The 27,632-nt window shown below is 42.4% G+C and overlaps 1 protein-coding gene across 4 annotated transcripts in view; it reads left to right on the top strand.

The window, feature by feature from the left end:
• The window catches only part of LNX1 (ligand of numb-protein X 1), a 123,819-nt gene that overhangs the window by 13,181 nt on the left and 83,006 nt on the right, over positions 1-27,632 (top strand). Inside the window, exons 1-2 of one of the 4 annotated variants that reach the window (XM_048510159.1) lie at positions 22,983-23,090; positions 23,263-23,458. In XM_048510159.1, the coding sequence (XP_048366116.1) occupies positions 23,367-23,458 (92 nt within the window). In that variant the 5' untranslated portion in view covers positions 22,983-23,090; positions 23,263-23,366. Of the gene's footprint in view, positions 1-12,741; positions 13,211-22,982; positions 23,091-23,262; positions 23,459-27,632 lie in introns of those variants that run through there. The other 3 variants (XM_048510161.1, XM_048510160.1, XM_048510158.1) reach the window with 3 other exon arrangements.

The raw sequence follows: 27,632 nt of genomic DNA, 5'->3' as shown, positions 1-27,632 counted from the left end.
ACCAAGACCCTCAAACCGCTTTTGTGGCTGCTTAGAAATGGTCACTGAGGCCATTTGTTTCTTAGAATGACAGCCCCCGCTAGTGTCATTTTGGAGAGTTTTTCATCCCCCCCCCCCGGTGTTTTTTTTTTAAGATTTCAGATTTTTCTGCAAATCTGGGGCTTATTATGGGTTTGCCGAAAGATCTGTCTTGTCTGTACATGGCTGCCACCTCCAGACTTAAATATACACAGATTTTGGCCATGGTGAGAATTAGATACACCGATGATACTCTGCAGAACAAAATTAACATAATATGGGAAGAGAGGTTTCTGTTTTTCATGCCTGTCAGCAGGCTATTATGAATGAGAGTGAAAATCCAGTTTAGAACTGGTTAGCTTGAGATTCCTATGAGAGGCTTTGACAAGGTCAAAGGATTTCTCTGACTCTTCCGTACCTCTCTATCCCAGAGCTATACATTCTTGATTTCTTTTCTTCTTCTACCCTAACTTACTCAGTGCAACTTCCTTAGTTTCTGTTGCCCAAATCTTTGTAAATTCAGTCTTCTGGAACACTCATCTCAAGCAGTGACGTAGTGGCTAAGAGCAGGTGTACTCTAATCTGGAGGGACAGGGTTTAATTCCCCGCTCTGTCGCCTGAGCTGTGGAGGCTTATCTGGGGAATTCAGATTAGCCTGTGCACTCCCGCACACACCAGCTGGCTGACCTTGGGCTAGTCGCAGCTTCTCGGAGCTCTCTCAGCCCCACCTAGTTCACAGGGTGTTTGTTGTGAGGGGGGAAGGGAAAGGAGGTTATAAGCCCCTTTGAGTCTCTTATAGGAGAGAAAGGGGGATATAAATCCAACTATTCTTCCTCTTCAAACTGCAATTGAAATGATGAGATATCTTCCTTTGCTTGCTAAGTATTTATTTCGTAAATCTAGGTCCATATTTTGACTGAATTATATCTATCTCACAAGGGACCACACGTCCACTCATCATGCTGATGACTCTTCTCCCCAAACGCCATCCTCCCCAGGTTCCACCCCCAAAATATAAAAGTATTTCCCAACCCAGAGCTGACCAACCCTATTATGAAATAGATTCAGGAAATGTGCTTTAGGGAAAGCAGTAGAGATTTGTGAAAATGGCTGGTGCCCGCGCAGAGGACCACAAGATGAACAACAGTTACAGTCAGCATTGCTGGTTTTCCTGGCTTCCACCTTTTTTCCATGCATGCATGCACTGTAGCAACGATTCATAGTATTGCTGATTCAGTGATCAAAAAGCTGAGGGGGAAAAAGGAGAATGAAAGGCTCATTCTGCACATGCAGAATAATGCACTTTCAAACTGCTTTCAGTGCTCTTTGAAGCTGTGCGGAATGGCAAAATCCACTTGCAAACAGTTGTGAAAGTGCATTGTCGAAGGCTTTCACGGCCAGAATCACTTGGGTGCTGTGTGGTTTCCGGGCTGTATGGCCGTGTTCTAGCAGCATTCTCTCCTGACGTTTCGCCTGCATCTGTGGCTGGCATCTTCAGAGGATCTGATAGTGGTGAAAGTGGTTTGAAAATGCATTATTTTGCATGTGCGGAAGGGGCCTAAGACAAGATAAAAATAAGAGGAGAGGGTCAAAGCAGTGGGGAAAATGGTGGACCAAGCACCGAAGGGAAGGTTGAACAACCACACAGAAGGCATGAATAATGGCCAGGCTTTCTGGTGGGGAAAAAAAAAAAGAATCGTTTTGTATGATTGCCCTGTGAGGGAAGCTAGCTCGGAAAAGTTTCAGGGAAAAACACTGCAATAAAAGTGTTTTCGGAAACAATGGAAGAAAAAGTTAACTGGAAACACTGTCAGAACCAAACTGAGTGGGGGGGGGGGGCGACGACAGGGAGAACACCATGTGCAAAAGAATGCTGCATTAGAGGGCTGCAAATATTTTAAACCAGTTGTGTGGGGGAAAAACCATCATCTTGGTGGCTGTCCAGTCTCCCTAGTTCTGTTCATAAGTGCCTTACCTTCTGCTAATTCTGGGAGACAGGTGTATTGAGTTTTCACCTGGAAAGCTTTTGGGTGAATCTCAGCTTAGCGATGTCTTGTTCTGCCCTGCCCTGGCTTCAAGTTACTCATCTGCAAAACAGGAATAACAGCAACCTAAATGGAGGCTTCTAATGCAGATGAAGAGAGAACCCATGACTTTATCTTTATTAGTACTCCTACTGTGTTCCAAGGGAAGAATTGTGTTTACAGCCAGTTCTTTTTCCTGCTTATTCCACTGAATTCCCACTGAGTTCAATGGAAAATGTGCATAAGATTGCAAATGCAACCCAAAGAAAGAAAAGATCCAGAGGACTGCAGCCTGATTTTATGCATGCTTATTGTGCAGGAAAATATATTTTACTTAGTGAGGATTACTTCTAAGCAAGTGTGCATAAGATTGCCACTTCAGGCATATGATGGGGTCATTCGCTTACTAACGGCGCTCCTTTCCGCACAAGCCATGAAACACACTTTGCAGAGTTTTCAAAACCCTCCATTTGTCCACCCGCACCCCCTTGAAAATGCTTCCTGGAAAATGCTTCCTAGTTGTTCCATTTTTAAAACTTCTTAGTTTTGCAGCTATGGAGCCTCAAAGCCTTGTGCTGCAATTTTCTAGGGGTCATGTCTATGTAGCTACATAGACACAACCCCTCCCCCTTTAAAAAAACTGACAGAAATACAGCGCGGGAAGCCAGTGTGAGTGCAGAAAATGGTACTGATGAGGAAGTCGAGGGACTGGAGAATGTGGAAAGAGACTGCACAGCAAGTTAAAATGTTTTCAAGATGTTTTCACAAAAAGAATTGCTAGAGAACAGCATGCAAATAAAATGTTTTCAGGCTAGAAATAAAATGTTTTGGGCTAAAAAGCATGCAGCATTTCATGGTGGAAACAGTTTGTTTCCTGCCTGAAAATGTTTTATCTGTGTTGTGCGGAATGGTCCCTTCGGCACATGCAGAATAATTCAATCCACTTTCACAATTGTTTGAAAGTGGATTTTGCTATTCCTCACAGTAAAATCCAGCTAGTGCACTGAAAGTGCCTTATTCTGCATGTGCGGAAGGGGCCTAAATCTAGATTCCTACCTCGAAACATCATGCACACACTCAACAGCCCACTGTGTGCAACATGCTTATTATTAATAACTGGTTATACTGCTGCGCCAGTACACCTGAGTCAGCTGAACTTCAGTGCATTTCCAGCCTGCTTGTAAAAGAGAGGTGTTCAGAGCAACAGCCGTCAAGCAATTTGCATCAGGCACTTGCTTAAGAAGATTCATGGCACGCAGTGCCGTTGTATATGGGAGGGCAATTAGGAGGAGCACATATTTTAAAGACTAGTTGAAGAGAAATTGTTCACCTGACTTGATCTGCACCACATGACTGCTTCCTGATATAGCAAGAGAAGCCACACAGGTGAAACAGTTTTCCTGTGTCCATTGGAAGAAACTCTTTGGATTTGGACTTTTTTGCTGGTGACTCAACAAAGGAAGCTAACTTGATTAGGCCTTCTAGGAAGTGGGAGAAACAGAATGATGTTCCACCTTTCAGAAAGAATGCTGGTCTTATGAAACATAACAGGGCCTCACAGTGTCACAAATCCAGAACCAAGGTAAGTTTATCCATGCATATGATACGAAGTATTGCTCCAGTCCAAGGTTTGCAGCCTCAGCTGCTGGACGGGGCTGGGGAACTAAGACCACCACAATTCTAATGTTCTTGTTGGAAAATCTATTTATTCAGTTATTAAATATTCTCCACCTTTTCACTTGGTTCAAGGTGGCTCTCAAATAAATATTAAAGTACTGCCTCACATTAAATATAGTTTATCTTAATTCTGAGCAAGCATGTTTAAGTTTGCAACGTATCCCTAATATACTTTAGCTGTTCCTGGCTTAGATGTCGTATATTCAGGTCTGAAGCTGTAGATCATTGGCAGCCATATGTTGTGCAAATCATGTTTGGTTGGTTGGTTTTATTAATTAAAAACTTATTCCATCTCCTTTTTAAAAAGCTTTCAAGACAGTTTGCAATTATTAAAACAATCACAAAAGGCGTGTTTGGCTCACAGGTTCAGAACTGGTTGGGTGAGAAGATGTTGAAGAAAGACAGGCTGTCTTCATTTACATATCCCAAGTGCTGGAAAATCTATCACTTCCTTGTGGGTTACGTTCTTTCGGTTAAACTTTCTTTCGGTTAATCTTTTCGTTAGCAACAGACCCTTTTCTTTTTAACCTGCAGTAATCCATTGGTGTGGTTCCGAAAGGAGAGGTGGGTCTTTATGAGTAGGATAATGGCAGCTGGAGGTGTTTGGGGATTTCTGCGATCAGATTTCTGTGTTTCTCAACAGCAAGATTAACAAGCTTTACAAGGTGTGGGAAAACAAAAATTTCTTGTTAAAGTTGTAATTATCTTTTAGCGTTGACCTTGACAATGTCCATTTAGAGAACCACCTGAGAATCTCAGTAACCTTTATTAAAAAGGAAGCAGCGTGCTTTGCTTTCCAAAGTACACTAGTGGGACATACTTCATTTGAATTTAGATCCCACCCTACCCCAGCTGAAGGCTTGGCTCAGGGCGGCTTACACATAATCAATATATCACACACATTATCACTGTCAATACATAATACAATAAAAACAGCTTAAAATATTTCAAGATCAAGTTGAACAGATAATTAAAACTTTAAATTAAAAAAAATGGCACCATTAAACTTTCCGTTTTACTCACCAAGCGGGGTGGGGGTGGGGGTAATCAATTTGATAGATTAGCTCTAAATCAGCTTTAACTCTTCCACCCTCTGATCCCAGGCCATTCAGTAAAAAGGAAAGGAAAAGGAGGGGGAAGGAAGACAAGGGAAAAGGGAAAGGAAAGGGAGGGGAAAGGGGAGCATAAAGGGGTTATTGCTTTACATTCTCTGAAAGGCAACATTCCTGCAAAAAGCATCAGAGAACATGAGTGTCACTAGTGTCACAATTGGATGTTATAATTTGCTATGTATTTGCTAGTATTTGCTATATGTATTTGCTATATGTATTTGCTATAATTTTCTGGCTATGCTCCATAAATGGACTGTCTACCTCCACTGTATGTTAGCGGGACATTTCATGTTATGAGGGTTTTTGTCATTATACATGGTGAGAAAGGACTGTCCCTTGTCTGTTTGGGGGGTTTTGACTGATCTGGCAATGGCAAATCATATATTTGAATGCTCACATTTTCTTTTTGTCTTTTTAAATAGGCAGGTATGTAAGAGAGATGCTACTATTCCATGTGTAGGGATTTTTTTCATCATGGATGAGCATACATTATATGTTTTTCTTCCCCAATGGCCTGAATGAACTCCGAATGTGTGAAAGGTAGAAACACAAAGGAATGTAAGGGAGGCCCAGGGGAAGTTTGTACACCAGATTGCAAGATTCTAAGACTGTAACAGCTGTAAACTATGCACAGCAAGCTCTGTCAAAGTTGCTTGTTAATTTTGACTGGCTGGCTCTGCATTTAATTTAATTTTTAACCACAGGTCATCACGAAGTAGAGCTCTGTTCCCAGTTCAGAAAAGGCAAGTTGTATATGCACATAAAGCCAAGAGAATACATGCAGTAACATCACACTTGTTAAAAACTAGGCAATCTTTAGAAGGGCAAATTACACAAGAAGTATATTAAATATCTTTGTAATAAATTCTGTAGTCTCCAAAATGTGCAGTCCAGTGTTAAGCAGAGTTACACCTTTCTAAATCCATTGGACTAGAAGGGTGTACTTCTGTTTAAGATTGCACTGACAGAGTAGCAATTAAATAATAGTACTTGTTTCTCTTTTCCCGTGCAGACATGGCAATTCTCATACCGTACATAAGAAATCTGTCCTATAACTTGAAACAAACCTTTTGCACATCTGTGAACCTTGTTAGTCTCCTCTAAATATCCAAAACAAAACATTCTTTAGAGCTCTCATATATTACAAAATGTAAAAGATATTTATCCTCAACTTTGGTTTGGCTGCACTTACACAAGTGCTGATTTAGTTGAAACTCCTATATGTCTACTGTCAAGATAAAATGAGGGAATCGACTGGGAGGGAAAGATTCTATGGGCTTTCCTCAAAAGAAGGATGATCAGTTCATGAAGAGCTTCAAAAGCTTTAACACTAATACACTGGATTTTGACACTGATTTTTCCTTTGAAAACAAACACTCTGAAAAGATCCTGCACTGCAATGACATGATTTTCCCTTTCCCCTTGTTTGTGTGCCAGTAAAGGCAGCAAAGCTCTGCTAATTCTATGCAAATACAAAACCCAGACATAAAAGCATAGAATTACCACCAGCACTTTCCTATTCATGATCAACCAAATGCAAACTTGCTGTCCTGAAAATCAGGAAGTGCCGGCAGTAATTGACAGCTGTGGAACATCTGTCTCTCTCTCAGGTGCTTGAAGTTTGCTGAGGCTTGCTTTGTGAGCATGGTGAAGGTTTTTTGTAGAGTAGGCTTGACTAGAAAACGTACAGTCCAGGGTCTGTGGATCTAGCCTTCCGGAACACCCCCTGAACCTGTGTTATTTGCACCTAATCTTTCTTTCTGATCTTCCTTGGTTCATCAGCAGTATATGGCCTGAGTGGAACAGTTCTTATTCCTTGCCCTGTTATCACTGTGAATATAACTGCACTCACTGACTGTAAAGCAGAGCACCATTTTCCAGCTAAACCTGATTTCAGCTAGGTAAACCACTCCTGAGAGATAAGGGCAAGAGATTTGCAGTTGGGTGATTGGGAAGCTGGTTTAGACCTCAGGCATTGGCTTAACAGGAGTGACTTTCCAAAGAGTTATAAACTGTTTGCACGACAGTCACCCTCGTCTGCAAAGCGGTAATGACATTTAACTGCCTGTAATCAGAGCTAATTTTAGACAACACTTTGGAATTCTTTGAAGTGCCAGGTATTATCAGTCTCTTTATGGGTGCTGACAAGTGATCAAGTGCAGTCACAAGTGATTGATTGAGCAGGTCATTAAAAAAGAAAAGGCACACAGGCATTCATAATCAGAACTTGCCCCAGGCATTTCACCTTCCCTGTTTCATTTGCCAGAAGGCCCCAGGTGGGAATGGCTGGACTGGATCCCTGTTAGGATTTTACAAGTATCTTGCTTCATTCAGTCAAGCAAAAGTTAACTGCTGAAGTCTCATACTTAGAATCACATTCGTTTCTGGAAACATCTCTTCTTCTTCTGGAGAAAGCGGAGTGGCAGACACACAGAAACCGATAAACTTTACAGTGCACTCGTGTAGAGTGTTGCTGTTCTTATATTTAGTGTAACTTAATTTTATTATCCAGTGAAGTTCTGCAAAACAGTACACTCACACCTCTGCTGTATTATTTACTCTGCTAACTCATTGCAATACAACAGTCCCACATGCAGTAAAATTAAGTGTGAGGTAGCAAAGCATCATTACATCTATTTGACTGTCTTGGAGGCACCTAAAATATTTGCACACAATGTGCAGAATAATGGGGGGGGAAGAGACCAAATATTTGCTTTGAAAAGTAGCTGTGAACAAGATGGCATATGAGATAACCAGAAGCCAAGAAGGGTATAAGGGAAGAACCACAAGAATTGTTAGCCATAATTTCTTTCCTCTTTCTCTGTGAAGACTTTCCCCCCCACAATTTCTAAATTATTTGTTACGATTGGGAGTCCTGTCACTACTGGCCTTGATCAGCCAGGCCTGAGAGTATCCCCATTGCTGCTGTGCATATACATTATATTACCTCAGTACTGTTGGTAACTCTCATAGCACAGCTTAAGTGTGTTTCTATACATTCTCTCTGTATCTGAGGTGCGTGTGTGTTTGTATTCAACAGTTTTCTCAAGAACCTTGGGGCAGTGTATGTGTAAACCAGGTAGTGACTAGATCCAGGCCTACATCAAGCATACCACAGCTCATTTACTGAAGCCCAAATTTTGAATGTTGTGTGTGGGGGCGGGGTGGTGGTGGAATTTGTTCTTGTTCCCCATACTTGAGACCAACAGGGAATGAAAGAAAGAATGTGTGTGTTCCAGACCAAGGTAAAAGAGGTGAAGGAAGGGTGATGGAGGTAGCAGATACTCCTGAAGGTGGGGGAGAGATGCTTTACAAGCAAAGCAAAACTACTGGTGTCAGAATCTCATCTTGCTTCCTTCCTAAACCAAGTTAATATGTGCTAATATGCATAAATCATGCAGGTTGCATAATTCACTTTTGCTTAGGACAGAACTTGGTCCTAACTGCTGAGTTTCATTTCTAAATATGATTGCGAGGACAAAGAAAAGAAATGCTTTCAACTTCGCAGAATTTGCAAGCGGGCAAAGATAAGCCACCATTCTCCTTAGTAAAAAAAACATACAGCTCACATTGAGAGAAGCCTTATGCATTTAATGCTTCCTCTCTCACTGCTGTAGCTGGAGGACTCCATAAACTCTCTCCCCCGTGATACCACTCTGTATCCTACAGCTTCTTGCATTCCTTTCTCTGGAACCGTGGTGGCGAACCTTTGGCACTCCAGATGTTATGGACTACAATTCCCATCAGACCCTGCCAGCATGGCCAATTGGGGGCTGATGGGGAGTGCTCGAATCCTGCTGCATCTGGAGTGCCAAAGGTTCGCCACCACTGCTCTAGGAAATTCTAACCACGTTGTTATTATCCCTTGCTTTCTGCCCTATCCACCACACCCTCTGTTTTGGGCTTTCCCTGATGAGAGATGTGTTCGTTCTGTCCTATTCCTTATATTGGACTTCAGGCCTAGTGCTTTTCATGTTAGGTGGCTGCCACCTTCAGCCATGGTGATCACTTTTTTTTCAACAGGATGTTATCTGCTAGGTACAGTGAAAATAGAAAAGGGAAGATAAAAATTTATTTAAAATAGATGCTGAATGCTTCCATGATGAGATGCAAACTTGTGTGTTTATCCCCCAAGCTTTCAATAATTTGCATGTGACAGAATCAAATCAGACACCTCAGAGGGGTGACGATAGAATCAAGTATGTCTTGCTGCAGTTACTAAAGACAGTAGATGAAGTAAATATATATTGACCCTAATCCCTCTCTGACTTTCTCTTATGCTTGCTGTAAATGGTATGCGCAGAGATTTATCCGGCTGGTATTAATGAAATTGTCATATAATCTCTCAGGCCCTTCTTCACAGTCGGTACAGTTTTCTGTATGTAATCCTGAAGGCTTGCAAAACGTTATAGTGAGGAAGGGCAATAACCCCCAAACGAGAGAAATGAAAGTAATAAAGTCTCAAAAGCTCCTGACAGTTTTTCACCTCCTCACCCTGATGGGCATTTATAGGCTATGTCAGATATATTTAGTATATACTAAAACACTTTATGTTTTTGAATGAAGAATTACTCTAATCCTGTCTTAATTTGCTGGTTACATGGAATGGTGCTGTCCAAAATTTAGGGGCTGATGTTTTGAAACATGGTGTACTCCCTGTAAAATCACAGTCAAGGCAGTTAGTATATCATAAACTTTCTTTGCAAATTAGATGATCAGATTAACTGATCTTGATTTTAAAAATCCACCAATTCAGTATTTTAACTATAAATTTGACATGAACTATTCTTGCTCACTGGATGGATGGGGCAACAAAATCTGTGTATACTTTTTTAGAGTTGTGTTAGTATCGAAGGAAGGAAGGAAGGAAGGAAGGAAGGAAGGAAGGAAGGAAGGAAGGAAGGAAGGAAGGAAGGAAGGAAGGAAGGAAGGAAGGAAGGAAGGAAGGAAGGAAGGAAGGAAGGAAGGAAGGAAGGAAGGAAGGAAGGAAGGGACTTTTTCATGCCCTACTACAATGTCCCCTTAGGAAATGGATTTCACATTCAAGCTGTCTTCATGAAAAGATGTTGTAAGATTCTGTGGAGCTTGTCTCCAGGTATAGCACAAGTCAATGAAATGAAGAATTTCTTTCATAGTCTGGGATGCACTTTTACATTTTGGGAGAAATCTCAGAGATTGCTGTAGCTGATATCCAGGCACTCCTTGTTCACCTTGAAACTTGAATCCACATTTCTGTCTCCATGGAAAGCTTTTCTTGGACCTTTTCCGCAAGGGCCAATTAACACAGGTTAACAACGGGGAGGGGAAACATTTTGGGGGAAAACTTCACACGGATCCCACCCCACAGCGAGTCTGCCCCGTGTTATATCACCCAAACCAGGTTTTCCAAGAATTGCACTATCTGCGAGTCTTTTTAAAAATCCTGGGTGGGTTGCAGTCACTTTTGAGCGAACGGCCGGGCAGGAGGCACTTTATTTGGCTGCGCTCTTCTTTTTAAAAAATCCTGCCGTCCATCTGTGTAGCCATGCAGGCACAAAAGGTAATTACATGAGACAGTGTAGCTGTGGGGGTCGATTCGTGCATGCCTTCATAGCTACACATTGGTGGGAGGTTAGTTTTTTTTTTAAAAAGACACGCCTCCATGCAGAGGCGCGCACCCTGGCCAATTTGCTTGCTGACTATGGGACACCCAGTTTGTGAACTGCCCGGGGCTACAACAGATTCATTTATCCTGGCTGCAACCCGCTTTACATTTGCTTTGCAGGAAGGCCTTAGATATTCTTAGGATACTGAGTTTACATCAGCAATTTATTCCTTCAGTGACTCCCTGACAGCCTTGTAGCAAAATAAGTAGGCTGCTGCAAAGTGACTTGCAGTTCTTCACCCTGTTTCATCCAGATATTGACCCTGTGATGGGGATTTCCACACGGGGTTGACAGCTTTTTTAAAAATAGGCTTTAACAACTGTGGGAAAAGTAGAAGTTCAGCAAGTGTAGCTTTTCAGTGCATTTTAATACAGTAATGGGGGAAGAGGCATCTGTTTTGTTCCAATCTAACACAAACATTATAAAGGCACAGGAGAGTCCCAAGGGGGAAAATTGTTAGCCTAACATCACTGTGACATATTTTATCAAGGAATTTACTGGGGATATGGGGTTTGTAGGAGAAAACCACAGCAAGCAGTTATAACGGCAAGGCCCTAAAGTCTGGTTTTAAAGATAAGTTTAAGTAATAGCAAACACATGGGTAAACATATCAGCTGTGCTCCCGGTTGTCATCATTCTAAGCTTTTCTTCAGCCCTTTTTGAGCGTACAAAGCATTTTGTATCCATTATCTCAGTAATCCTTAGAATACTATAAGGTAGTTCTATATTTATTATTATCTCTAGTTTGTACACAGGAGGAGGAAGAAGGGGAGGCCAAGGCTGAATGCAGAATGAATTTCCCAAGGCACATAGTGTAATGTAGCAGGCAGAGTAAGAGACTAGGACAGTGATGGCAAACCTATGGCACGGGTGCCAAAGGTGGCACTCAGAGCCCTCTCTGTGGGCACACGCACACAGAGTCCCCCCCCCCCACACACATCTAGGCTGGCCTGGGCCACTGAGAATGACGTGTGCGCACCACGGTGAGAAGGGCTCGGCTGGTGGGCCTGGTGCCTGTGCTCCGGGTGGCTGCTGCCCGAGCAGAGGAGGCAGAGATGCTAGAGAGGCACAGAGCGGTTTTAAAGATAAGCTTAAGTAATTTCAAACACTTGGAGGACTTGCTGGAGGCTAGAGCAGGCTGGCCCCTGCTCGAATGGGTGGGGCGGAGGAAGAGGGAGCCAACTGTTTTTTTCTAAACTAAAACCTCAGCATTCAGGTTAAATTGCCGGGTTGGCACTTTGTAATAAATAAGTGGGGTTTGGGTTGCAATTTGGGCACTCGGTCTCGAAAAGGTTCGCCGTCACTGGACTAGGATCTGGAAGACCTGGATTCAAATCCCCACTTTGCTGTAAAAGCTATGCTGTAAGAGCCATTCAATCTCTCGCTCTTATCCAAGCCTACCTCACCAAGTGGTTGTTGTAAAGATAAAGGCAGGAATGGAGAACAATGTTGTAAGTTGCTTTGGGTCCATACTGGGAAGAGAAGTGGGGTATGAATATCTAAAAGAAGTAAATGTAATGGGATCAAACCAATCTCCTGTGTGCTATCTAATGAGTTTATGGTGCTGCTGAGATTTTATCAGTAGACTTCACTGCTCACACAGTTAGATACACTACACCACATTACATCTCAAGATACAAGCCTATGATCTGTATTTCTTTCTCATCTGTCTCCCGATTTACCTACAGAACCAGTCTCTTGTCCTCCTTTAAACTATGTATCACACATTCCAGCGTAAGATGTGCAGTCTTTATGAGAGCTCATAGCCACATAACCAGGGACTTTTTAAATACTTTTCTGATAAATTTTCATTTCTGAATACAGATGCTCTATTAATGGATCTGTACCAGTTGAAAGCCGCTCTATCTTCTGTCATGCCTTCTCTCTGATTCCCCAAGTGAGAAATTCTTGGTGTCCTTGCAAAAAAAATTTTTTTTCTTTAATTTATTTGCTTGTCAAAGAGAATTTGGAATACAACAGGAGGACATTTCCCATACCTTTCTGGCTAATGGTATTGTCATTTTCATGATTTGCCTTGGTCTGCATTGGCCAGTGATGTGACTTGGTATAAATTAACTTCATCCATCCCTGGCTCAATTTAGATATATTTCATATAATTCCATTTGAGTTTTTGTTGTGTTGCCTCTTTGTCCGGACTTGTTGGCTTTGCTGAACAACAACATTGAAATTTATGTACTGTCTTCTACATGTATCCGTAGTGTTGCTTTAACTACAATTTTCATTTGTTGTGGTGTTTTCCTATAGATTTGAAGATACGTACAACAGACGGTATTTCGGACTGAGCTCATTTCCCCCCTTTGGTGATACAACAGAATTCAATCATGAGTCAAAAAGATCCCTTGGAAGACATGGAAGTATGCTGTGAGCCCTTATGTCCAGTCTGTGGCCAGACACATTTACCAGAAGAGAACCATTCATATACCTACACAGAAGATGTGGATGATGATCTAATTTGTCACATCTGCCTACAACCTTTGCTTCAGCCACTGGACACGCCTTGTGGCCATACCTACTGTACAATTTGCCTTACAGATTTCTTAGTAGAAAAAGACTTCTGCCCGATGGACCGCAAAATTCTCACCCTACAGACTTGCAGAAAATCCAGCATACTAGTAAATAAACTCCTGGACAAGCTAATGGTTAGCTGCCCTTTCACTGAACACTGCACAGAGGTCTTTCAACGTTGTGATCTTGAACAACATTTCCAAAATGGGTAAGGTGTTTTTTGGTATGTGTGTAGATGCAATTCCTTCCTTCCTTCCTTCCTTCCTTCCTTCCTTCCTTCCTTCCTTCCTTCCTTCCTTCCTTCCTTCCTTCCTTCCTTCCTTCCTTCCTTCCTTCCTTCCTTCCTTCCTTCCTTCCTTCTGCCAGTAGACAGACAGTCCCTTCCCAGAAGGGACCTAACTGATACACCACTCTACAGTTGATTCAGAACACCCTTGCTCCAGATATCATCTAGGCATCAAGATGCAGAGATGTATTCAAGGTACAGATTTACTCTTTTAAGGGGAGCCCATCAGTGTGACAGGCTGAATGCCATAGTATGAGATGGCCCAGAGAGATAGTTGTTGGTCCGTTGTAGCAAAATAAAACAGAAGTCCAGTGGGACCTCAAAGACAAAAAAAAAAATTTAGAAGATGGATTTCCCAAAGGATGTTGCGTGCAAGGAGCTGTCAGCTGTGCTTTGGCGCAGAACGAAAAATGGTTCTTTTTAAAAAGTGAATGAAATCTTTAAGTTGTAAGCAGTGGTGGGACTGAAATAATTCAACAACCGGTTCCAGTGGTGGGATTCAAATAATTTAACAACTGGTTGTTTGCAAGCACCATTTTAACAACCGGTTCTGCCGAAGTGGTGCGAACCTGCTGAATCCCACCACTGGTTGTAAGCCATTTTGAGTTGTTAAGGTATGGTGGGATATAAATGTAATAAATAAATAAGTTAACATCTATTGGAGGTGTAGATGGGATACTAGAATAATCAGCGTGTGAACAAAATGATAGGCAAAGGTGGGGGGGTTGTGTATGTTTAAAGGGGTTCTTAAAGATGCTTTACAGAAAAGGAAATTTTTGAAGAGAACAGTTGCCAAATATCTAAGTGCAAATGATGCACAGATTTAAGACAGTGAACAACTGCATTGGGTGCTTGAGTGTGTATTTATACATCGTATGAGCCCATATTTGTGTGATATTTTACGTCAGTGTGCCTCAGTGGTTAAGAGCAGCATACTCTAATCTGGTGAACTGGAATTGTTTCCCCACTCCTGGGCACAAAGCCTGCTGGGAGACCTTGGTTTAGTTACAGTTCTCTTAGAAACCCCTCAACCCTACCTATCTCACACAGTGTCTGTTGTGGGAAAGGGAAGGCAATTGTAAGCCTTGAGACTCCTCCTCCTTCTTCCCTTTCTCTTCCTCCTCCTCTCATTATATCCAGGGTTTGAGCTGCAGAAAATATATGAATAATTATTCAGCATGTCAACTGCCAGTCATGTTCAGCTGTATATTTTCAGATATGCAAATATGTTTCCTTATGTTGGCTTTTGATGTTGTTTGGCTCCTTAATTATAAAAAAATTGCTGATCCCTGCAGCAGCAGTTAGCAGGAGAGGAATGAGCTGCCTGTTCCTAAGCACATTGTTTTTGCCCTAATTGGAACAGAGGGAAGAAAACTTTTTTAATGATAAAATGTCTCATAAATATACCAGTAGAACTGCCCATGCTTTCTCACTTTGTTTGAATCTTATGCAAAATATTGGGTTTTATCCTAGTGACAGTTAGCATTTTAGAAATAGAATATGGTATAAGACCAATGTGTATAAGTGCCAGAGAATATTGATTTTGTAACTGTCAAACATATTCAGAAACACTGGAAAGAAACATTATAGACAGGGTGATGGATTCCACCTTCCCCTAAGGAGCTGTTACTGAAAATGATATATTTGGGTCACTGCCATAACATACAAAGGGGTACCCTTACTTGCATGGAATAAATGTATGTATAGTGGATAAGAGCAGGTGGATTCTAATCTGGAGAACAGGGTTTGATTCCCGACTCTTCCACTTGAATGGCAGAGGGTTATCTGGTGAACCAGATGTGTTTCCGCACTCCTGCATTCCTGCTGGGAGACCTTGGACTAATCACAGTTCTTCGGAACTCTCTCAGCCCCATCTACCTCACAAGGGCTCTTTCCACATGGTACAAATATCCCGGGATGAGCAAGTGAAATGTTCCATTTGTGAAAATTTTCCGCACAGTTCCTGGTGCTAAAGCAGACCTGCCCTGGTGTTGCCCCACAATATTTCCCTTATCCTGGGATTTTCAAAAATTGCCAAATTGGCGATTCTTTTCAAATATCCCTGAGCTACTCTGCTACCGTGCAAACACCACAGGAGCAGAACCGGTTTATTTTTCCCGCCTCGCCACTCTAAGTTGATGCATTTTCTCTATTTGAGAACAACTCCTTGCCCCTGCAGGACCTTTATGTACTGGCTCTTGATATCAGTGGACTTTGTCTGAACACTATTCTTTTCTGTAAAGAAGACAGAACTACAGTTCTGGTTATCCTTTTAATATTTGAACTGGCAAAGGTTCATTACTGCTGAAAACTTCTAGTATTATAAGTCATTCTAACTCTCTGCATGCTTCCAAAGCTGATACAAATTCTGCTTCAGTTGATGAGTGGGCAACAATTCCTTGTTTACAACTTGCTCAACTTATCAGACGAACCTCATAGAAAAATATACAATCACTAATGGATCTTAAGTCAGATTTCCAGCCCAGTTTGCATCCCCATGCCCCAATAGTATGGGATTAGTTGTGGCTAGCAGTGTCAGTTAAAGATTGCAGTCCCATTTAAAAGTTTAAAAAATAGCATCAGCCTTTTAACTGGAGTCGAGTCATTTGTGATGAGTGTGCTAACATTTAGATAATACAGCTGTTGCAATATAAGGTCTTGTTGTCGTTGCTAAGTACTGAAGCCTTCCTACTGAAGCTCTGTAATGGTTGTCCAGCAGTGGTTCATCATGTGTCTTTTCTTCTTAGAAGCTTGATTCCATTGATGTGTGCATGGGATTAACACCCTCTAAGTCCAGGCTTTGTGATAGTTCCAGTATCTTCTGCTTCTAAGATGATAGCTTCCATCTGGTTCCCATTCCATATGAATTCCCAAGTAAGAGTTCGCATTGCCTAGGTGTTTAGCTCTTACTTTTTGTTTAGTTGAGATATAATTTCAGCACAGTCATTCTTTTCAATGTCATGGCAAATGATCAGATCATCAACAAAGGTCAGAAGAACTTCGTCTTCGTGATCCAAAGTTAAAGAACCTGGCCTTAACCCAGTTTGCTCAGCAAAGGATTTTCAGACACCCATTCCTCCAGTGCTATAAAGAGATGCCTGGTATATAATTTTCCTATAACATCAAGGAGGGAAATTGGCCTATAATTAGACAGAACTTTTATTTCACCCTTCTTATAAATAGGTACAACAATAGATTGTGTCCATTGTTTGGGAAACTTATCAGTTCTATCTATATGAATAAATATATTTGCTGGAACTAATGCTCTCCATTCTTGAAAGACTTTAAAAATATCAGGGGAAGGAAGACTTTCCTCTGGTGCCTTATTATTCCTAACCACAGTGATTAAATATTTTCTGTAACTAGAGGTAACAGCTGGCCAGGTGGGCAATACATTTAATAAATTTGTCACAGATAATTCTAGCATATCATCCCCCTGCCTTGGATTGTTAAATAGCTTGAAAAAATGCTCTTCCAGGCTGTCCTTTGACATATAAAGACCTAATGCATATCAGACTCTTCCATCCAAATTAGTGAGAAGACACTAAACTTTACTGGTTCTTTCTGAGCTAAAGCGAAGGCAAGTTCTTGCCATGATTCTTTATATAATGTAGGCATGCTGTTGCAAAAACAATGGCAATGACTCCCCCTCCTCTTTGGAAAGCAGCTGCACCTAGCTAAATGCCACTACACAAGATGCCCACCCCTTGCTGGCTCTAACAGGACTGACAGAATACACAGTTAAAGTCGCATGTGCCCAGACTGCAATGGGCATTTGGAAAAAAAGATGTTAAAACATGCTAGAACCCAGAGGCAACTCTGCCTCCAGGTGCCTGGAAAACTTTCCTTTAACAGGAGGTTCACTCTATTTTCAAATCCTGATTAAAGGCAACTATGACCATTAATAAATCTCGGGGCCAAACTCTGCAAGAAGGTGGTTTCTACCTATCAGAACCAGTCTTCAGCCGTGGACACCTTTATATTGCGTTGTCAAGAGTTCTACGTTTTGCTGATGTAGAAGTGCAAATTGTCAATGACTCAAAACAAAGCAAATTACTTCCTGATTCTGACAAAATCTTCTAAAAAAAGATGGTATACCAAGAAATCTTGCAACATTCACTACTGATTTTAGTAGATCCTACCTCGCTGCTGTGTCCACCGCCAACAGCTGCCTAGAGCCCATTGCATTGCTCAGCACAATGGGCTTTACTGCTAGTAATAAGTAGAGTAATATTGTACCCAGTCACACAGTAAAGGGCACTGATTTCAGGAGGGAATTGCTACTGATTTCCTCCTTCTTGCTGCAGCCCATTGAAACCTCACACTCCAATTTTTTCCTCTAGAGGTCAGAGGCATATCAGGGACAGCATAGTTGGTATGCAAGGGGAGGAGGACTTGATAGAAATTAAGGAGGAGGAGGAAGAGGGAGAGGTGGAGGAGGAGTTTGGATTTATATCCTTCCTTTCTATCCTGTAAGGAGACTCAAAGGGTCTTTCAACTTCTTTCCCATCCCCCTTCCCACAGCAAACACCCTGTGAGGTAGGTGGGGCTGAGAGAGCTGAGAGAGCTCCAAAGAACTGTTACTAGCCCAAGGTCATCCAGCTGGTGTGTGCTGGAGTGCACAGGCTAATCTAGTTCCCCAGATAAGCCTCCACAGCTCAAGTGAAACTATTAACTGAACCCCAACAGAGATGGATTATTACAAGGGCCAGATGCAATACTTTCCCATCAGCCATTACAAAGGGTCGCTACCTATCTATTCCTCTCCAGGATCGGGTCTGTCCACACTGTAAAAACCAAGTGGAGACTCTTGCTCACATTACACTTGACTGTCCGAGATATGTGGGTATTAGGAATTTCTCTCCTGGGCTGGTCTTAGACGAACCTGAAGGAGACTCTGACAACTCTGTTGTGGAGCTTTTGTTAAATAATACAGAGGCCATGCTCTTGGAAGAAGTAGCAAAATTTCTTTTACAAGTGACAGAACTTTCTAAGTAATGTCATAAGAACATAAGAACATAAGAACTAGCCTGCTGGATCAGACCAGAGTCCATCTAGTCCAGCACTCTGCTACTTGCAGTGGCCCAGCAGGTGCCTTTGGGTGCTCACATGCAGGATGTGAAAGCAATGGCCTTCTGCTGCTGCTGCTCCTGAGCACCTGGTCTGCTAAGGCATTTGCAATCTGAGCTCAAAGAGGGTCAAAATTGGTAGCCATAGATCGACTTCTCCTCCATAAATCTGTCCAAGCCCTTTTTAAGGCTATCCAGGTTAGTGGCCATCACCACCTCCTGTGGCAGGATATTCCAAACACCAATCACACGTTGTGTGAAGAAGTGTTTCCTTTTATTAGTCCTAATTCTTTCCCCCAGCATTTTCAATGAATGCCCCCTGGTTCTAGTATTGTGAGAAAGAGAGAAAAATTTCTCTCTGTCAACATTTTCTACCCCATGCATAATTTTATAGACTTCAATCATATCCCCCCTCAGCCATCTCCTCTCCAAACTAAAGAGTCCCAAACGCTGTAGCCTCTCCTCATAAGGAAAGTGCTCCAATCCTTCAATTATCCTTGTTGCCCTTCTCTGCACTTTTTCTATCTCTTCAATATCCTTTTTGAGATGTGGCGACTAGAACTGAACACAGTACTCCAAGTGCGGTCGCACCACGGCTTTATATAAGGGCATGACAATCCTTGTAGTTTTATTATCAACTCCTTTCCTAATTATCCCCAGCATAGAGTTTGCCTTTTTCACAGCTGCCATGCATTGAGTTGACATTCCCATGGAACTATCAACTGAGACGCCCAAATCCCTTTCCTGGTCTGTGACTGATAGCACTGACCCCGGTAGCGTGTATGTGAAGTTTGGATTTTTTGCCCCTATGTGCATCACTTTACATTTTGCTACATTGAACTGCATTTGCCATTTCTTAGCCCACTCACCTAATTTATCAAGGTCTGCTTGGAGCTCTTTGCAATCCTTTGTGGTTCTCACCACCCTACATAATTTGGTATCATCTGCAAACTTGGCCACCATGCTACCCACCCCTACTTCCAGGTCATTTATGAATAAGTTAAAGAGCACTGGTCCCAATACGGATCCTTGGGGGACGCCACTCCCTACATCTCTCCATTGTGAGAACTTCCCATTTATACCCAACCTTTGTTTCCTGTTCCTCAACCAGTTTTTAATCCATTGGAGGACTTCCCCTCTTATTCCTTCATTGCTGAGTTTTCTCAACAGTCTCTGGTGAGGAACTTTGTCAAAAGCCTTTTGGAAATCCAAGTAGACAATGTCCACTGGTTCCCCCTTATCCACATGCCTGTTTACACCCTCAAAGAACTCTAGTAAGTTTGTAAGACAGAACTTGCCTCTGCAAGAGCCATGCTGACTCTTCCTCAGCAGGTCTTGCTTTTCTACATGTTTAATAATTTTATCTATAATTTTATCTTTAATGATAGTCCAATGCTAGATACAGTTTAGCTGTCTGAGTTTTGAATGTACTTTTGATTTGTACTTCAGAAATGTCTGTAACGCTCTGGAGCCTATTTTAATATACCTAATAAAGGTTGTTGTATTGAAGCTCAAGTGACAGAGCCGGGAATCAAATCCGGTTCTCCAGATTTGAGTCCACCTGCTCTTAACCACTGCACCACTGCAGTTCTATGCAGAATCATACTTTCCTAAACTCATTGATTTCAATGAACTTAGGAGGATTGCGCTGTACATACCCTTGTGCCTTCAGATGTGGTAGTATTTTTGCCAGTAGTATAACTTTATCTTGGAAATGATTTTCATATCGAGGCAATGGCATCTAATTGGCTGCATGGAGGACCAGAATCTGAAATGGACTAAATACTGTGTTTGCAGTGATATTTTCTGTATGCTTTAGGCTTTTATATTTCTCTTGGCTTCTTCAAATACCATCAAAGCACCACTTGGCTTGGGGGAGCTCCATGGATGGAAGAACCGGCTCAGTAGTGACTACAGGTTTTTCCCTTCTACTCAGCTTCATGAGATAGAAGATGGCATGATATTGCTTGATCTTGTTAGATTTCAGAAGCTAAGCAGGGTTGGTACCTGGATGGGGGACCACCAGGGAAGACTCTGGAGAAGAAGGCAAAGGCAAAGCATCTTTGCTTCTTACTTGCCTGAGGGCCCTTTGCTGGGGTTGCCATAAGCCAGTTGCTACCTGATGGTACAAACTTGATGGTACTCAGCCTCAAAAACAGAATCCCCTTTTTTATTTCAGCACTGCAGAATTAGTGAGACATGACATGACATAAAATAGCACACTGATTGATCTGAGAGACTCTCCTTGTCTTCTTCAAGATGTCTGGGTACAGACTTTATTTTAAATAATAAAGTTTTCACATCCTGCATGTGAGCTTCCAAAGGCACCTGGTGGGACACTGCGAGTAGCAGAGTGCTGGACTAGATGGACTCTGGTCTGATCCAGCAGGCTTGTTCTTATGTTCTTAAATTTAACCTTTTTTCTTTCCAGCATTTGTATTTCCTTAAAATATCACTGAAACTCAGCATTCTCAGCAGGGTCATGGTATTTTGGGGGGGGGGGGGGGGTGGCACTTTTCCACAAGCCAAACTTTCAACTTTACTTTCTCAAAAACAGTGATCTTATGTGGACTTAAGCTATTGGTCTGTCTATTCCAGCACTGTCTGTTCTGAATGGGTCTCGGGCAGACTTCCCCTACAGTCTCTACCTGAGATTCTTTTCCAGAGATGCCAAGAAATGTTCTTGGAGCTGCAGTCCCTTCTAGGGTTAGCCTTAAACCACAGGAAATACTTCTTGTTTAACTTCGAGGTTTTCTGCCACTGTTTGGAAGAACAGTCCAGATGGCTTATATTTTTTTAAAAAAAGAATTGGAACCGTTTCAGTGATCCAATTCTTGCAAGCTGGTCATACAGAATTATTAGTTATACTTAATGCTTGAAGTGGGAGGATAAGAGGAAGTGGAATGATTTGATTTCAGACTGAATTTTATCCTGAGATCCATTTTTCATCTTTGAGTCTATAACTACTTCGCAAATGTTCTAGCTTCAATTGGGCATTCCCACTTGGAAATCATTACCGCCAGTTATCAAGCTTTACCAGTAATTGAGTTACTATAAATGCTGCAGTAAACATTATCTAATATTAGTTATGAGTGGGAAGGCAGTAAGTATAGCCTGATCTCGTCAGATCTTGGAAACAAAGCAGGGTCAGTGCTTGGAAGGGAAACCACCAAGGAAGACCAGGTGCTCAGGAGCAGCAGCAGCAGAAGGCCATTGCTTTCACATCCTGCATGTGAGCTCCCAAAGGCACCTGGTGGGCCACTGCGAGTAGCAGAGTGCTGGACTAGATGGACTCTGGTCTGATCCAGCAGGCTAGTTCTTAAGTTCTTATGAAGAAGAAGGCAATGACAATTGTCTTCCAATTCTCACTCGTTCTTGAAAGACCCTTGATAGGGTCACCTTAGGTTGTCTGCAACCTGAGGGCACTTTACATACACAATATTAGGTATGACATGTGGAAATCATTTCCATTCATTGAGCAAATAAATTGGTAGTTTTAGGTCTGCCTCAAAAGAAATGAGACAGTACCCCAGCCATTCAGTTGGTACAGTGTTCTCCATTGGGTACACCAGAATGACTTGAATAGGTTCACGTCAGTCCTGCATCCAGGCACTGTTTTGATCGAGGCTTGCCACATAAGCATCGTGTGGACTCAACCTGTTTGTGGGGGAATTACCCCCTACCATTGGTACTACCCCAACCATCCCATATTCCTAGTCCATTGAACAATCTCTGGGAAGTTGACTTGGCAAAACACAGTAGTCAGCAGGCAGCATGAGAGAGGGCAAGCACTGGCTGTCCTTGGGGATCTGAATCCTCAGTTTACTGTTTAGCTGGGGATGAAAGGAGCTGCCATTGCTACCATCACCTAGAAAATTACATTACGCAGCCAGCCACGGAGTCTGGCTTTCAGATAAAAGTAAACAAGTGAGGGAAAAGAGAATCTTTGCATGGTTCAATCCATACAGTGTTTTCAGAGCCCTCCGCCTTCCATATTGCAAATAAGTTGAATGATCCCTATTCTGAGAGAGAGAGAGAGGGAAGGAAAAATTCAGACCAGCCAGTGTGATTTTCCCTTCACCCTGACGCTTTGCCAAGACCACCGCTTGATTATACCTTTTGCATTTCAATGTCGTTTGCCGTGCCGTTGAGCAGTCGCCTGAATGCTCAAATTGGGACCGAGGATGCTCAAGCGGCATGTGTCAGCCTTAATTGCTGTACCGCTATTTTGAAAACTGATCGCCTTTCTTGTCCTGCAGCATGGATGCGTGTGCTTGTTCGCAGCTCATCCAGGCTGGATTTGATTTTTGGAAGCTGGGGATCTTACAGTTTCGTAGTTCTCTCGCTCCTTCCATCTCTGGTCAAATCTAATCAGAGAGCGTCACGTCTGAGCACTCGAAGGACAGCCCGTGTTTGCGATAGACATTGCCTGCTCCTGACCTGCATGTGGTTCCCCTTTTGCCACATTCATCCCTTCCCTCTTCTCTGATGCATCTGCCTCTGACCAGTGATGTAAATGTACCAGCTGCTTCTGAAGAACCACTCTGGAGGGTGCAGGAGGCAGGTCTCTTTTCCGTGCATCATCCTGTTCGCTCTCCGTGCGTGTGTGTGTGGTTTTTTTTTTAATACAGCAAATAAGTCACTGCCTCTCCTTGCTCCGACCATGCTGTGCTCTCCCTAAACCCTCACATCTAACCTCCATCTGAGAATCAGATCAAGTAATCCTCTTACAGGTCAATGATTTTTTTCCCCCGACAGCATAGCTTCATTGAAAGGATTTGCATTTAATTTATAATGTGCTACTGATTGTGTTGAAATGGAAAGGCTCATGTGAAAAGGGGGAGAGAGGGCTGGAATTGGCTGTCGTCTTTTTTTTAAAACTTGAAGTTCTGTGTCCCATCACAGAGCAACAGAGAGAGAGAGAGAGAGAGAGAGAGAGAGAGAGAGAGAGAGAGAGAGAAGAGGGCAAAGAGGAGCCCTAGCAGCAGTTCTAATCCTTCATCCTCACCATGAAGGCTCTTCTGCTCTTGGTCCTACCTTGGCTAAGTCCTGCAAACTACATAGACAATGTGGGGAATCTGCACTTCCTGTACTCAGAACTGTGAGTACTCACAGTTGTGATGTTGTAGTGGTGTCTCTGTGTTGTGGTCTCTTGTGTTGTGCGTTTCAAGGAGAGGGGAAGGGGGGGGGAAATCCCCTTCGTTGTATCTCTTTGGTACCTGCATATATGTGTGGATGTGTAAATGAACAAGCTCCCTGGCAGCATCACACCTAAACGGAAACGCTCGGAACAGAAATATCTCTTCAGCGCATTCTGTTTTCAAAGGGCTGCAAGCTAACTGAGACACGCCAAGTCTTTCCCTTGCCAACTTGCCTTACTTTGGTTATTTGGGAATCGGGTCGGCTTCTGAGAATATGTTCAGGCAGATGAAAAAAAATGCCCTGTAGGTAAATGAGCCTCTACACAGATACGCTCCCTCTGTTGCGGAGAACCCTTTCGCAATGCATAATTTGTGGAGGCATTGCAAATATATCCCCATTTCTGTCTGAAGTCAGGATGCTAATTTCCTTCTAATGGTACTTTATTTTGAATACAGGAACATAATTGACATCTGGCTGGCATGCATGAGTGTGAGTCCTGTGTGACGGCAGTTTTCCATTGCTTAAAATAAATATATGTGGTAGTATAGCCAGTAAGCAATGTTCATTCACTTAGGTTGTACATGTCATGGTGAGTACTCATTCAGAGTGAAGATTCTCTCCAGCACTAAGGTTTGGGGAGAAGCATGCATGCTCTGGGAAATATGATCTGAAGAGAAATGGATTGAAAATGGTGCAAACAGGCATGCGGTGTGTGCATAATGTCATCTTAAAAATGGCAATGTGCTTTGTTTCAACGAGACACATGTATGTGCCATGCATGTCACAGTGTTAAACATTGTGACTGGAACTGAGATGATGCCAGAATTAATAGCACAGAGGATGATGTCAAAGGCAGCTATTAATAATGCAAGGACCTGTTTACAATGAGAACTCTAGTCTGGATTTCTGTATAATTCATGCAGTCTTTTCTTTTTTAAAAAAAGAAGGAGCTGATTTGCTTTTTATTTCCTTGTTAACTGGGAAGGATAATTTGGAAAACAGCAGAGAATAGAAGCAGACTACTGCTGGACAGCAAGATCAAACCAAACCGAATAAACTTTTATAATCGAGGCAATGGCATCTGGGATAACCAGTTTCCAGGAAAACAAATGGATAAGATTAATCAGAGCATACACACAACCCCCCCCCCCGCCCCCGCTGCTGTTTCCCCGGGGAATTCTGATTCCTTTCAGTCAAATGGAGAAAGGGCTCCCCATGTACAGTAGCCGCTCAACTTGGATTTATTTTACCCTCTAACCTACAAAACTGTTAGCCGTAACTTGATTGCTATTCTTGCTGACATGCTCTTTATCCACTTGGTCTGTTGTTGGATGTCCGTCTCCAATTATCAGCAACCTACAAATCTGTTTAGTGGTGCACTCTACTGGGGGATGGGGTGGGGGCAAGCAAACAGAGCTGCTTGTGAATTGGGTCAGAGCAAAAAAAGCAAGCATGAATTCAGCACATCTGGGCTGCAGTGGCTTCATGCTGTTGAAGAAAAGATGGAGCATTTTGATTTTTTTTAATTTGATCATTCTGGCTGCTCCTCGATGCTCCCCAGCAGGCATGTGATTTGTTAATCTGGAGTGTTGTATTAGATCAGATTAGAGTCCCTCTTTTTCATTCTCGTGGATGAGTGGAGCAACACATATAAGCTTTGGGATATGTTTTTAAAGTCCTGCTTTGGTTGGACTACAGCAGGGGTCTGCAACCTGCGACTCTCCAGATGTTCACAAACTTCAAATCCAATCAGCCCCTGCCAGCATGGCCAATTGGTCATGCTGGCAGGGGCTGATGGGAATTGTAGCCCATGAACATTTGGAGAGCCGCAGGTTGCAGACCCCTGGACTGCAGGCTAAAATGCTCTAGTTCAGCAGCAAGGACAGGAGTAAGCCTGTCCCAGAAAGGTTCTTACCCTGAGGAGCTACTTGATCCTGGCCTATGGCTGGAGTCTCAGTGGTACATCGCTGTTTACCTGGCTGTTCCTCAAACGTTTGGCCACAACAATGTATATTCTGAACACAGAGATCAATGTCATTAGCTGTTTATGGGACTGTCTTTGAAAACTGTTTGGACATTCCAATTGGTCCAAAATATAGCAGCCAGATTACAGTTGGGGGCTGAGTGCAGGGATAATATCACATCTATGGTGGAAGATCTTCACTGGCTTCCCATCTGCTTGCATGCATATTCAAAGTGTTGGTTGCTACCTTTTAATGCCTGGGATGGCTGGGGGTGGGGTCATTGAAATCAACATCTTCCTGTATTATCCAGCCTGCCAGAAAATTATATTTTCTGTGCATCTGTTGTGGTGATATTTTTTTTTAGTGGGATAGGGCTTTTTCAGTGGTCGTGCCTTGACTCTGCAAAGCCCTACCCCTTGAAGCTCACCTGCACCTACTTTACTGCCCGTTAGTTGCCAGAACAAAGCATTTCATTTTAATGAAGGGTTTTCACTCACAGATTTCATCTAGTTTAGCTGTGTTTATAGTTTGCGTGTAGATGGTGGACTGTTTCATGAACATCATTTTAAACTGCTGAAAGTTCTTGGACATTGTTTTTATGCCCAATAGTTTTTGTGCCGTGATTTATATGGCTTGTTTTTGTGTCCCAGTTATATGATTTCATTATGCATCTCTGGAGTGGTGGCATATAAATTATAGAAATAAAGACAGATGCAGAACTTATTTCTTAGTCCCAGATGTGTACTTGCTTAGAGCCAGTTTGAACATTGATACTTGCTTAACATGTTTCCAAGTCTTTCTGTGCAAGATTTCTTTAACTGGGAGAAACATGGATTAAATACAGGTCCCTCTGCATGTGAAGTCTTCTTCATTGCTGTTTCATGTGTCCAGACGAAGGCCAGCCTTGCCAACAATGTTAATTTCTTAGGCTCAGTCTGGTCATCCATCACTTACATTAAAACATGTCTGCAGTATTCGTCAACATCCCTTAATATCATTTAGCAATAATACTTCACCTTTGCAAAAATCCAAGGGTTGACCCAAGCCCTCCTGATGATGGCCCATACAGTCTGAGACATGCCTTGGGATTGCAATATTTTAGGAAGTGCTTCAATTCAACCATTAGATCACACACAGCTGGAGCTGGACATGACATTATTTGTGCCATTGAGAATATTAGTCCTTATAAGAAGAGAAGAACAAAAGTTTGGATTTACAGAGCCTTTTCCTCCTGTAAGGAGTTTCACTTTCCCTTCTGCTCCCCCCAACAGACACCTTGTAAGGTAGGTGACTAGCCCAAGGTCACCCAGCAGGCTTCATGTGCACAGCCTAAGATGTAATGTTGAAGTTATGAGACATAGTAATATTGCTGACAGCAAACAGTTTTAAGTCTGGTCAAATGCATGCTTTGTTGCCCTATTCAAGCCAAGCTGTGAGCTGGCAAAGCAAGAACACGGTCTTGAACTAGTGCCCAACAGCAGGAAGCAGGCCCAGGTATCTTTTCATGATGTGCAGGACCTTGGAAAGCTCCCAGAGAAGTCAGTTATTGACCTGCATGGGTCCAGACATCAAATGAGTCTGACCTGGCAACTGTCAGATGCTGTCTCTGAAGTGAAACTATAGGATAACGCTTTGACATCTGGTGTGGTGCTATAAAGTAGATTATCATTTGGGCACTCTGCCATCTCCACTGGGGACAAAGAGTGTGAATAGCTTTGTGTAATAATTTTGACACGTTTCACACTTTCACACTCTGATAATCCTGTGCTGCTCCTTGCAGAGTTGTAGCCTCATAATTTCTTCTCTTCAGAAACATTTTTGGGCATGCTCTCATGCTACAGGTCTAGCAAGTTCTGATGTCATGAGGTCTACGGAGCAGATGATTTTGACTTGAGGCTATTGTTTGTTGGTTTTTCTGTCAGACACACCTCGGGACTGGGGTCACTAACTGTCAATTGGGACATTGTCCTATTCATGTTCTGAATCCACTCAGAATATGAATTTCTGAATCCACTCGGAGTACGAATCAGTAGCCTTTGTCCTGTTTCAGTGAGGTCAGTGACACTAAAAGGGAAGTTTGGATATTTCCACACAAATGGTGCTGTACTGTGATTAGGAAGAAAGACGCGTGTTATAAATTAGCAAGTAAATGTAATGACAGATCAATGT

The sequence above is a fragment of the Sphaerodactylus townsendi genome, linkage group LG10 (assembly GCF_021028975.2).
Source record: "Sphaerodactylus townsendi isolate TG3544 linkage group LG10, MPM_Stown_v2.3, whole genome shotgun sequence".
Lineage (NCBI taxonomy): Eukaryota > Metazoa > Chordata > Lepidosauria > Squamata > Sphaerodactylidae > Sphaerodactylus > Sphaerodactylus townsendi.
This window is presented reverse-complemented; position numbering and strand designations above follow the sequence as displayed.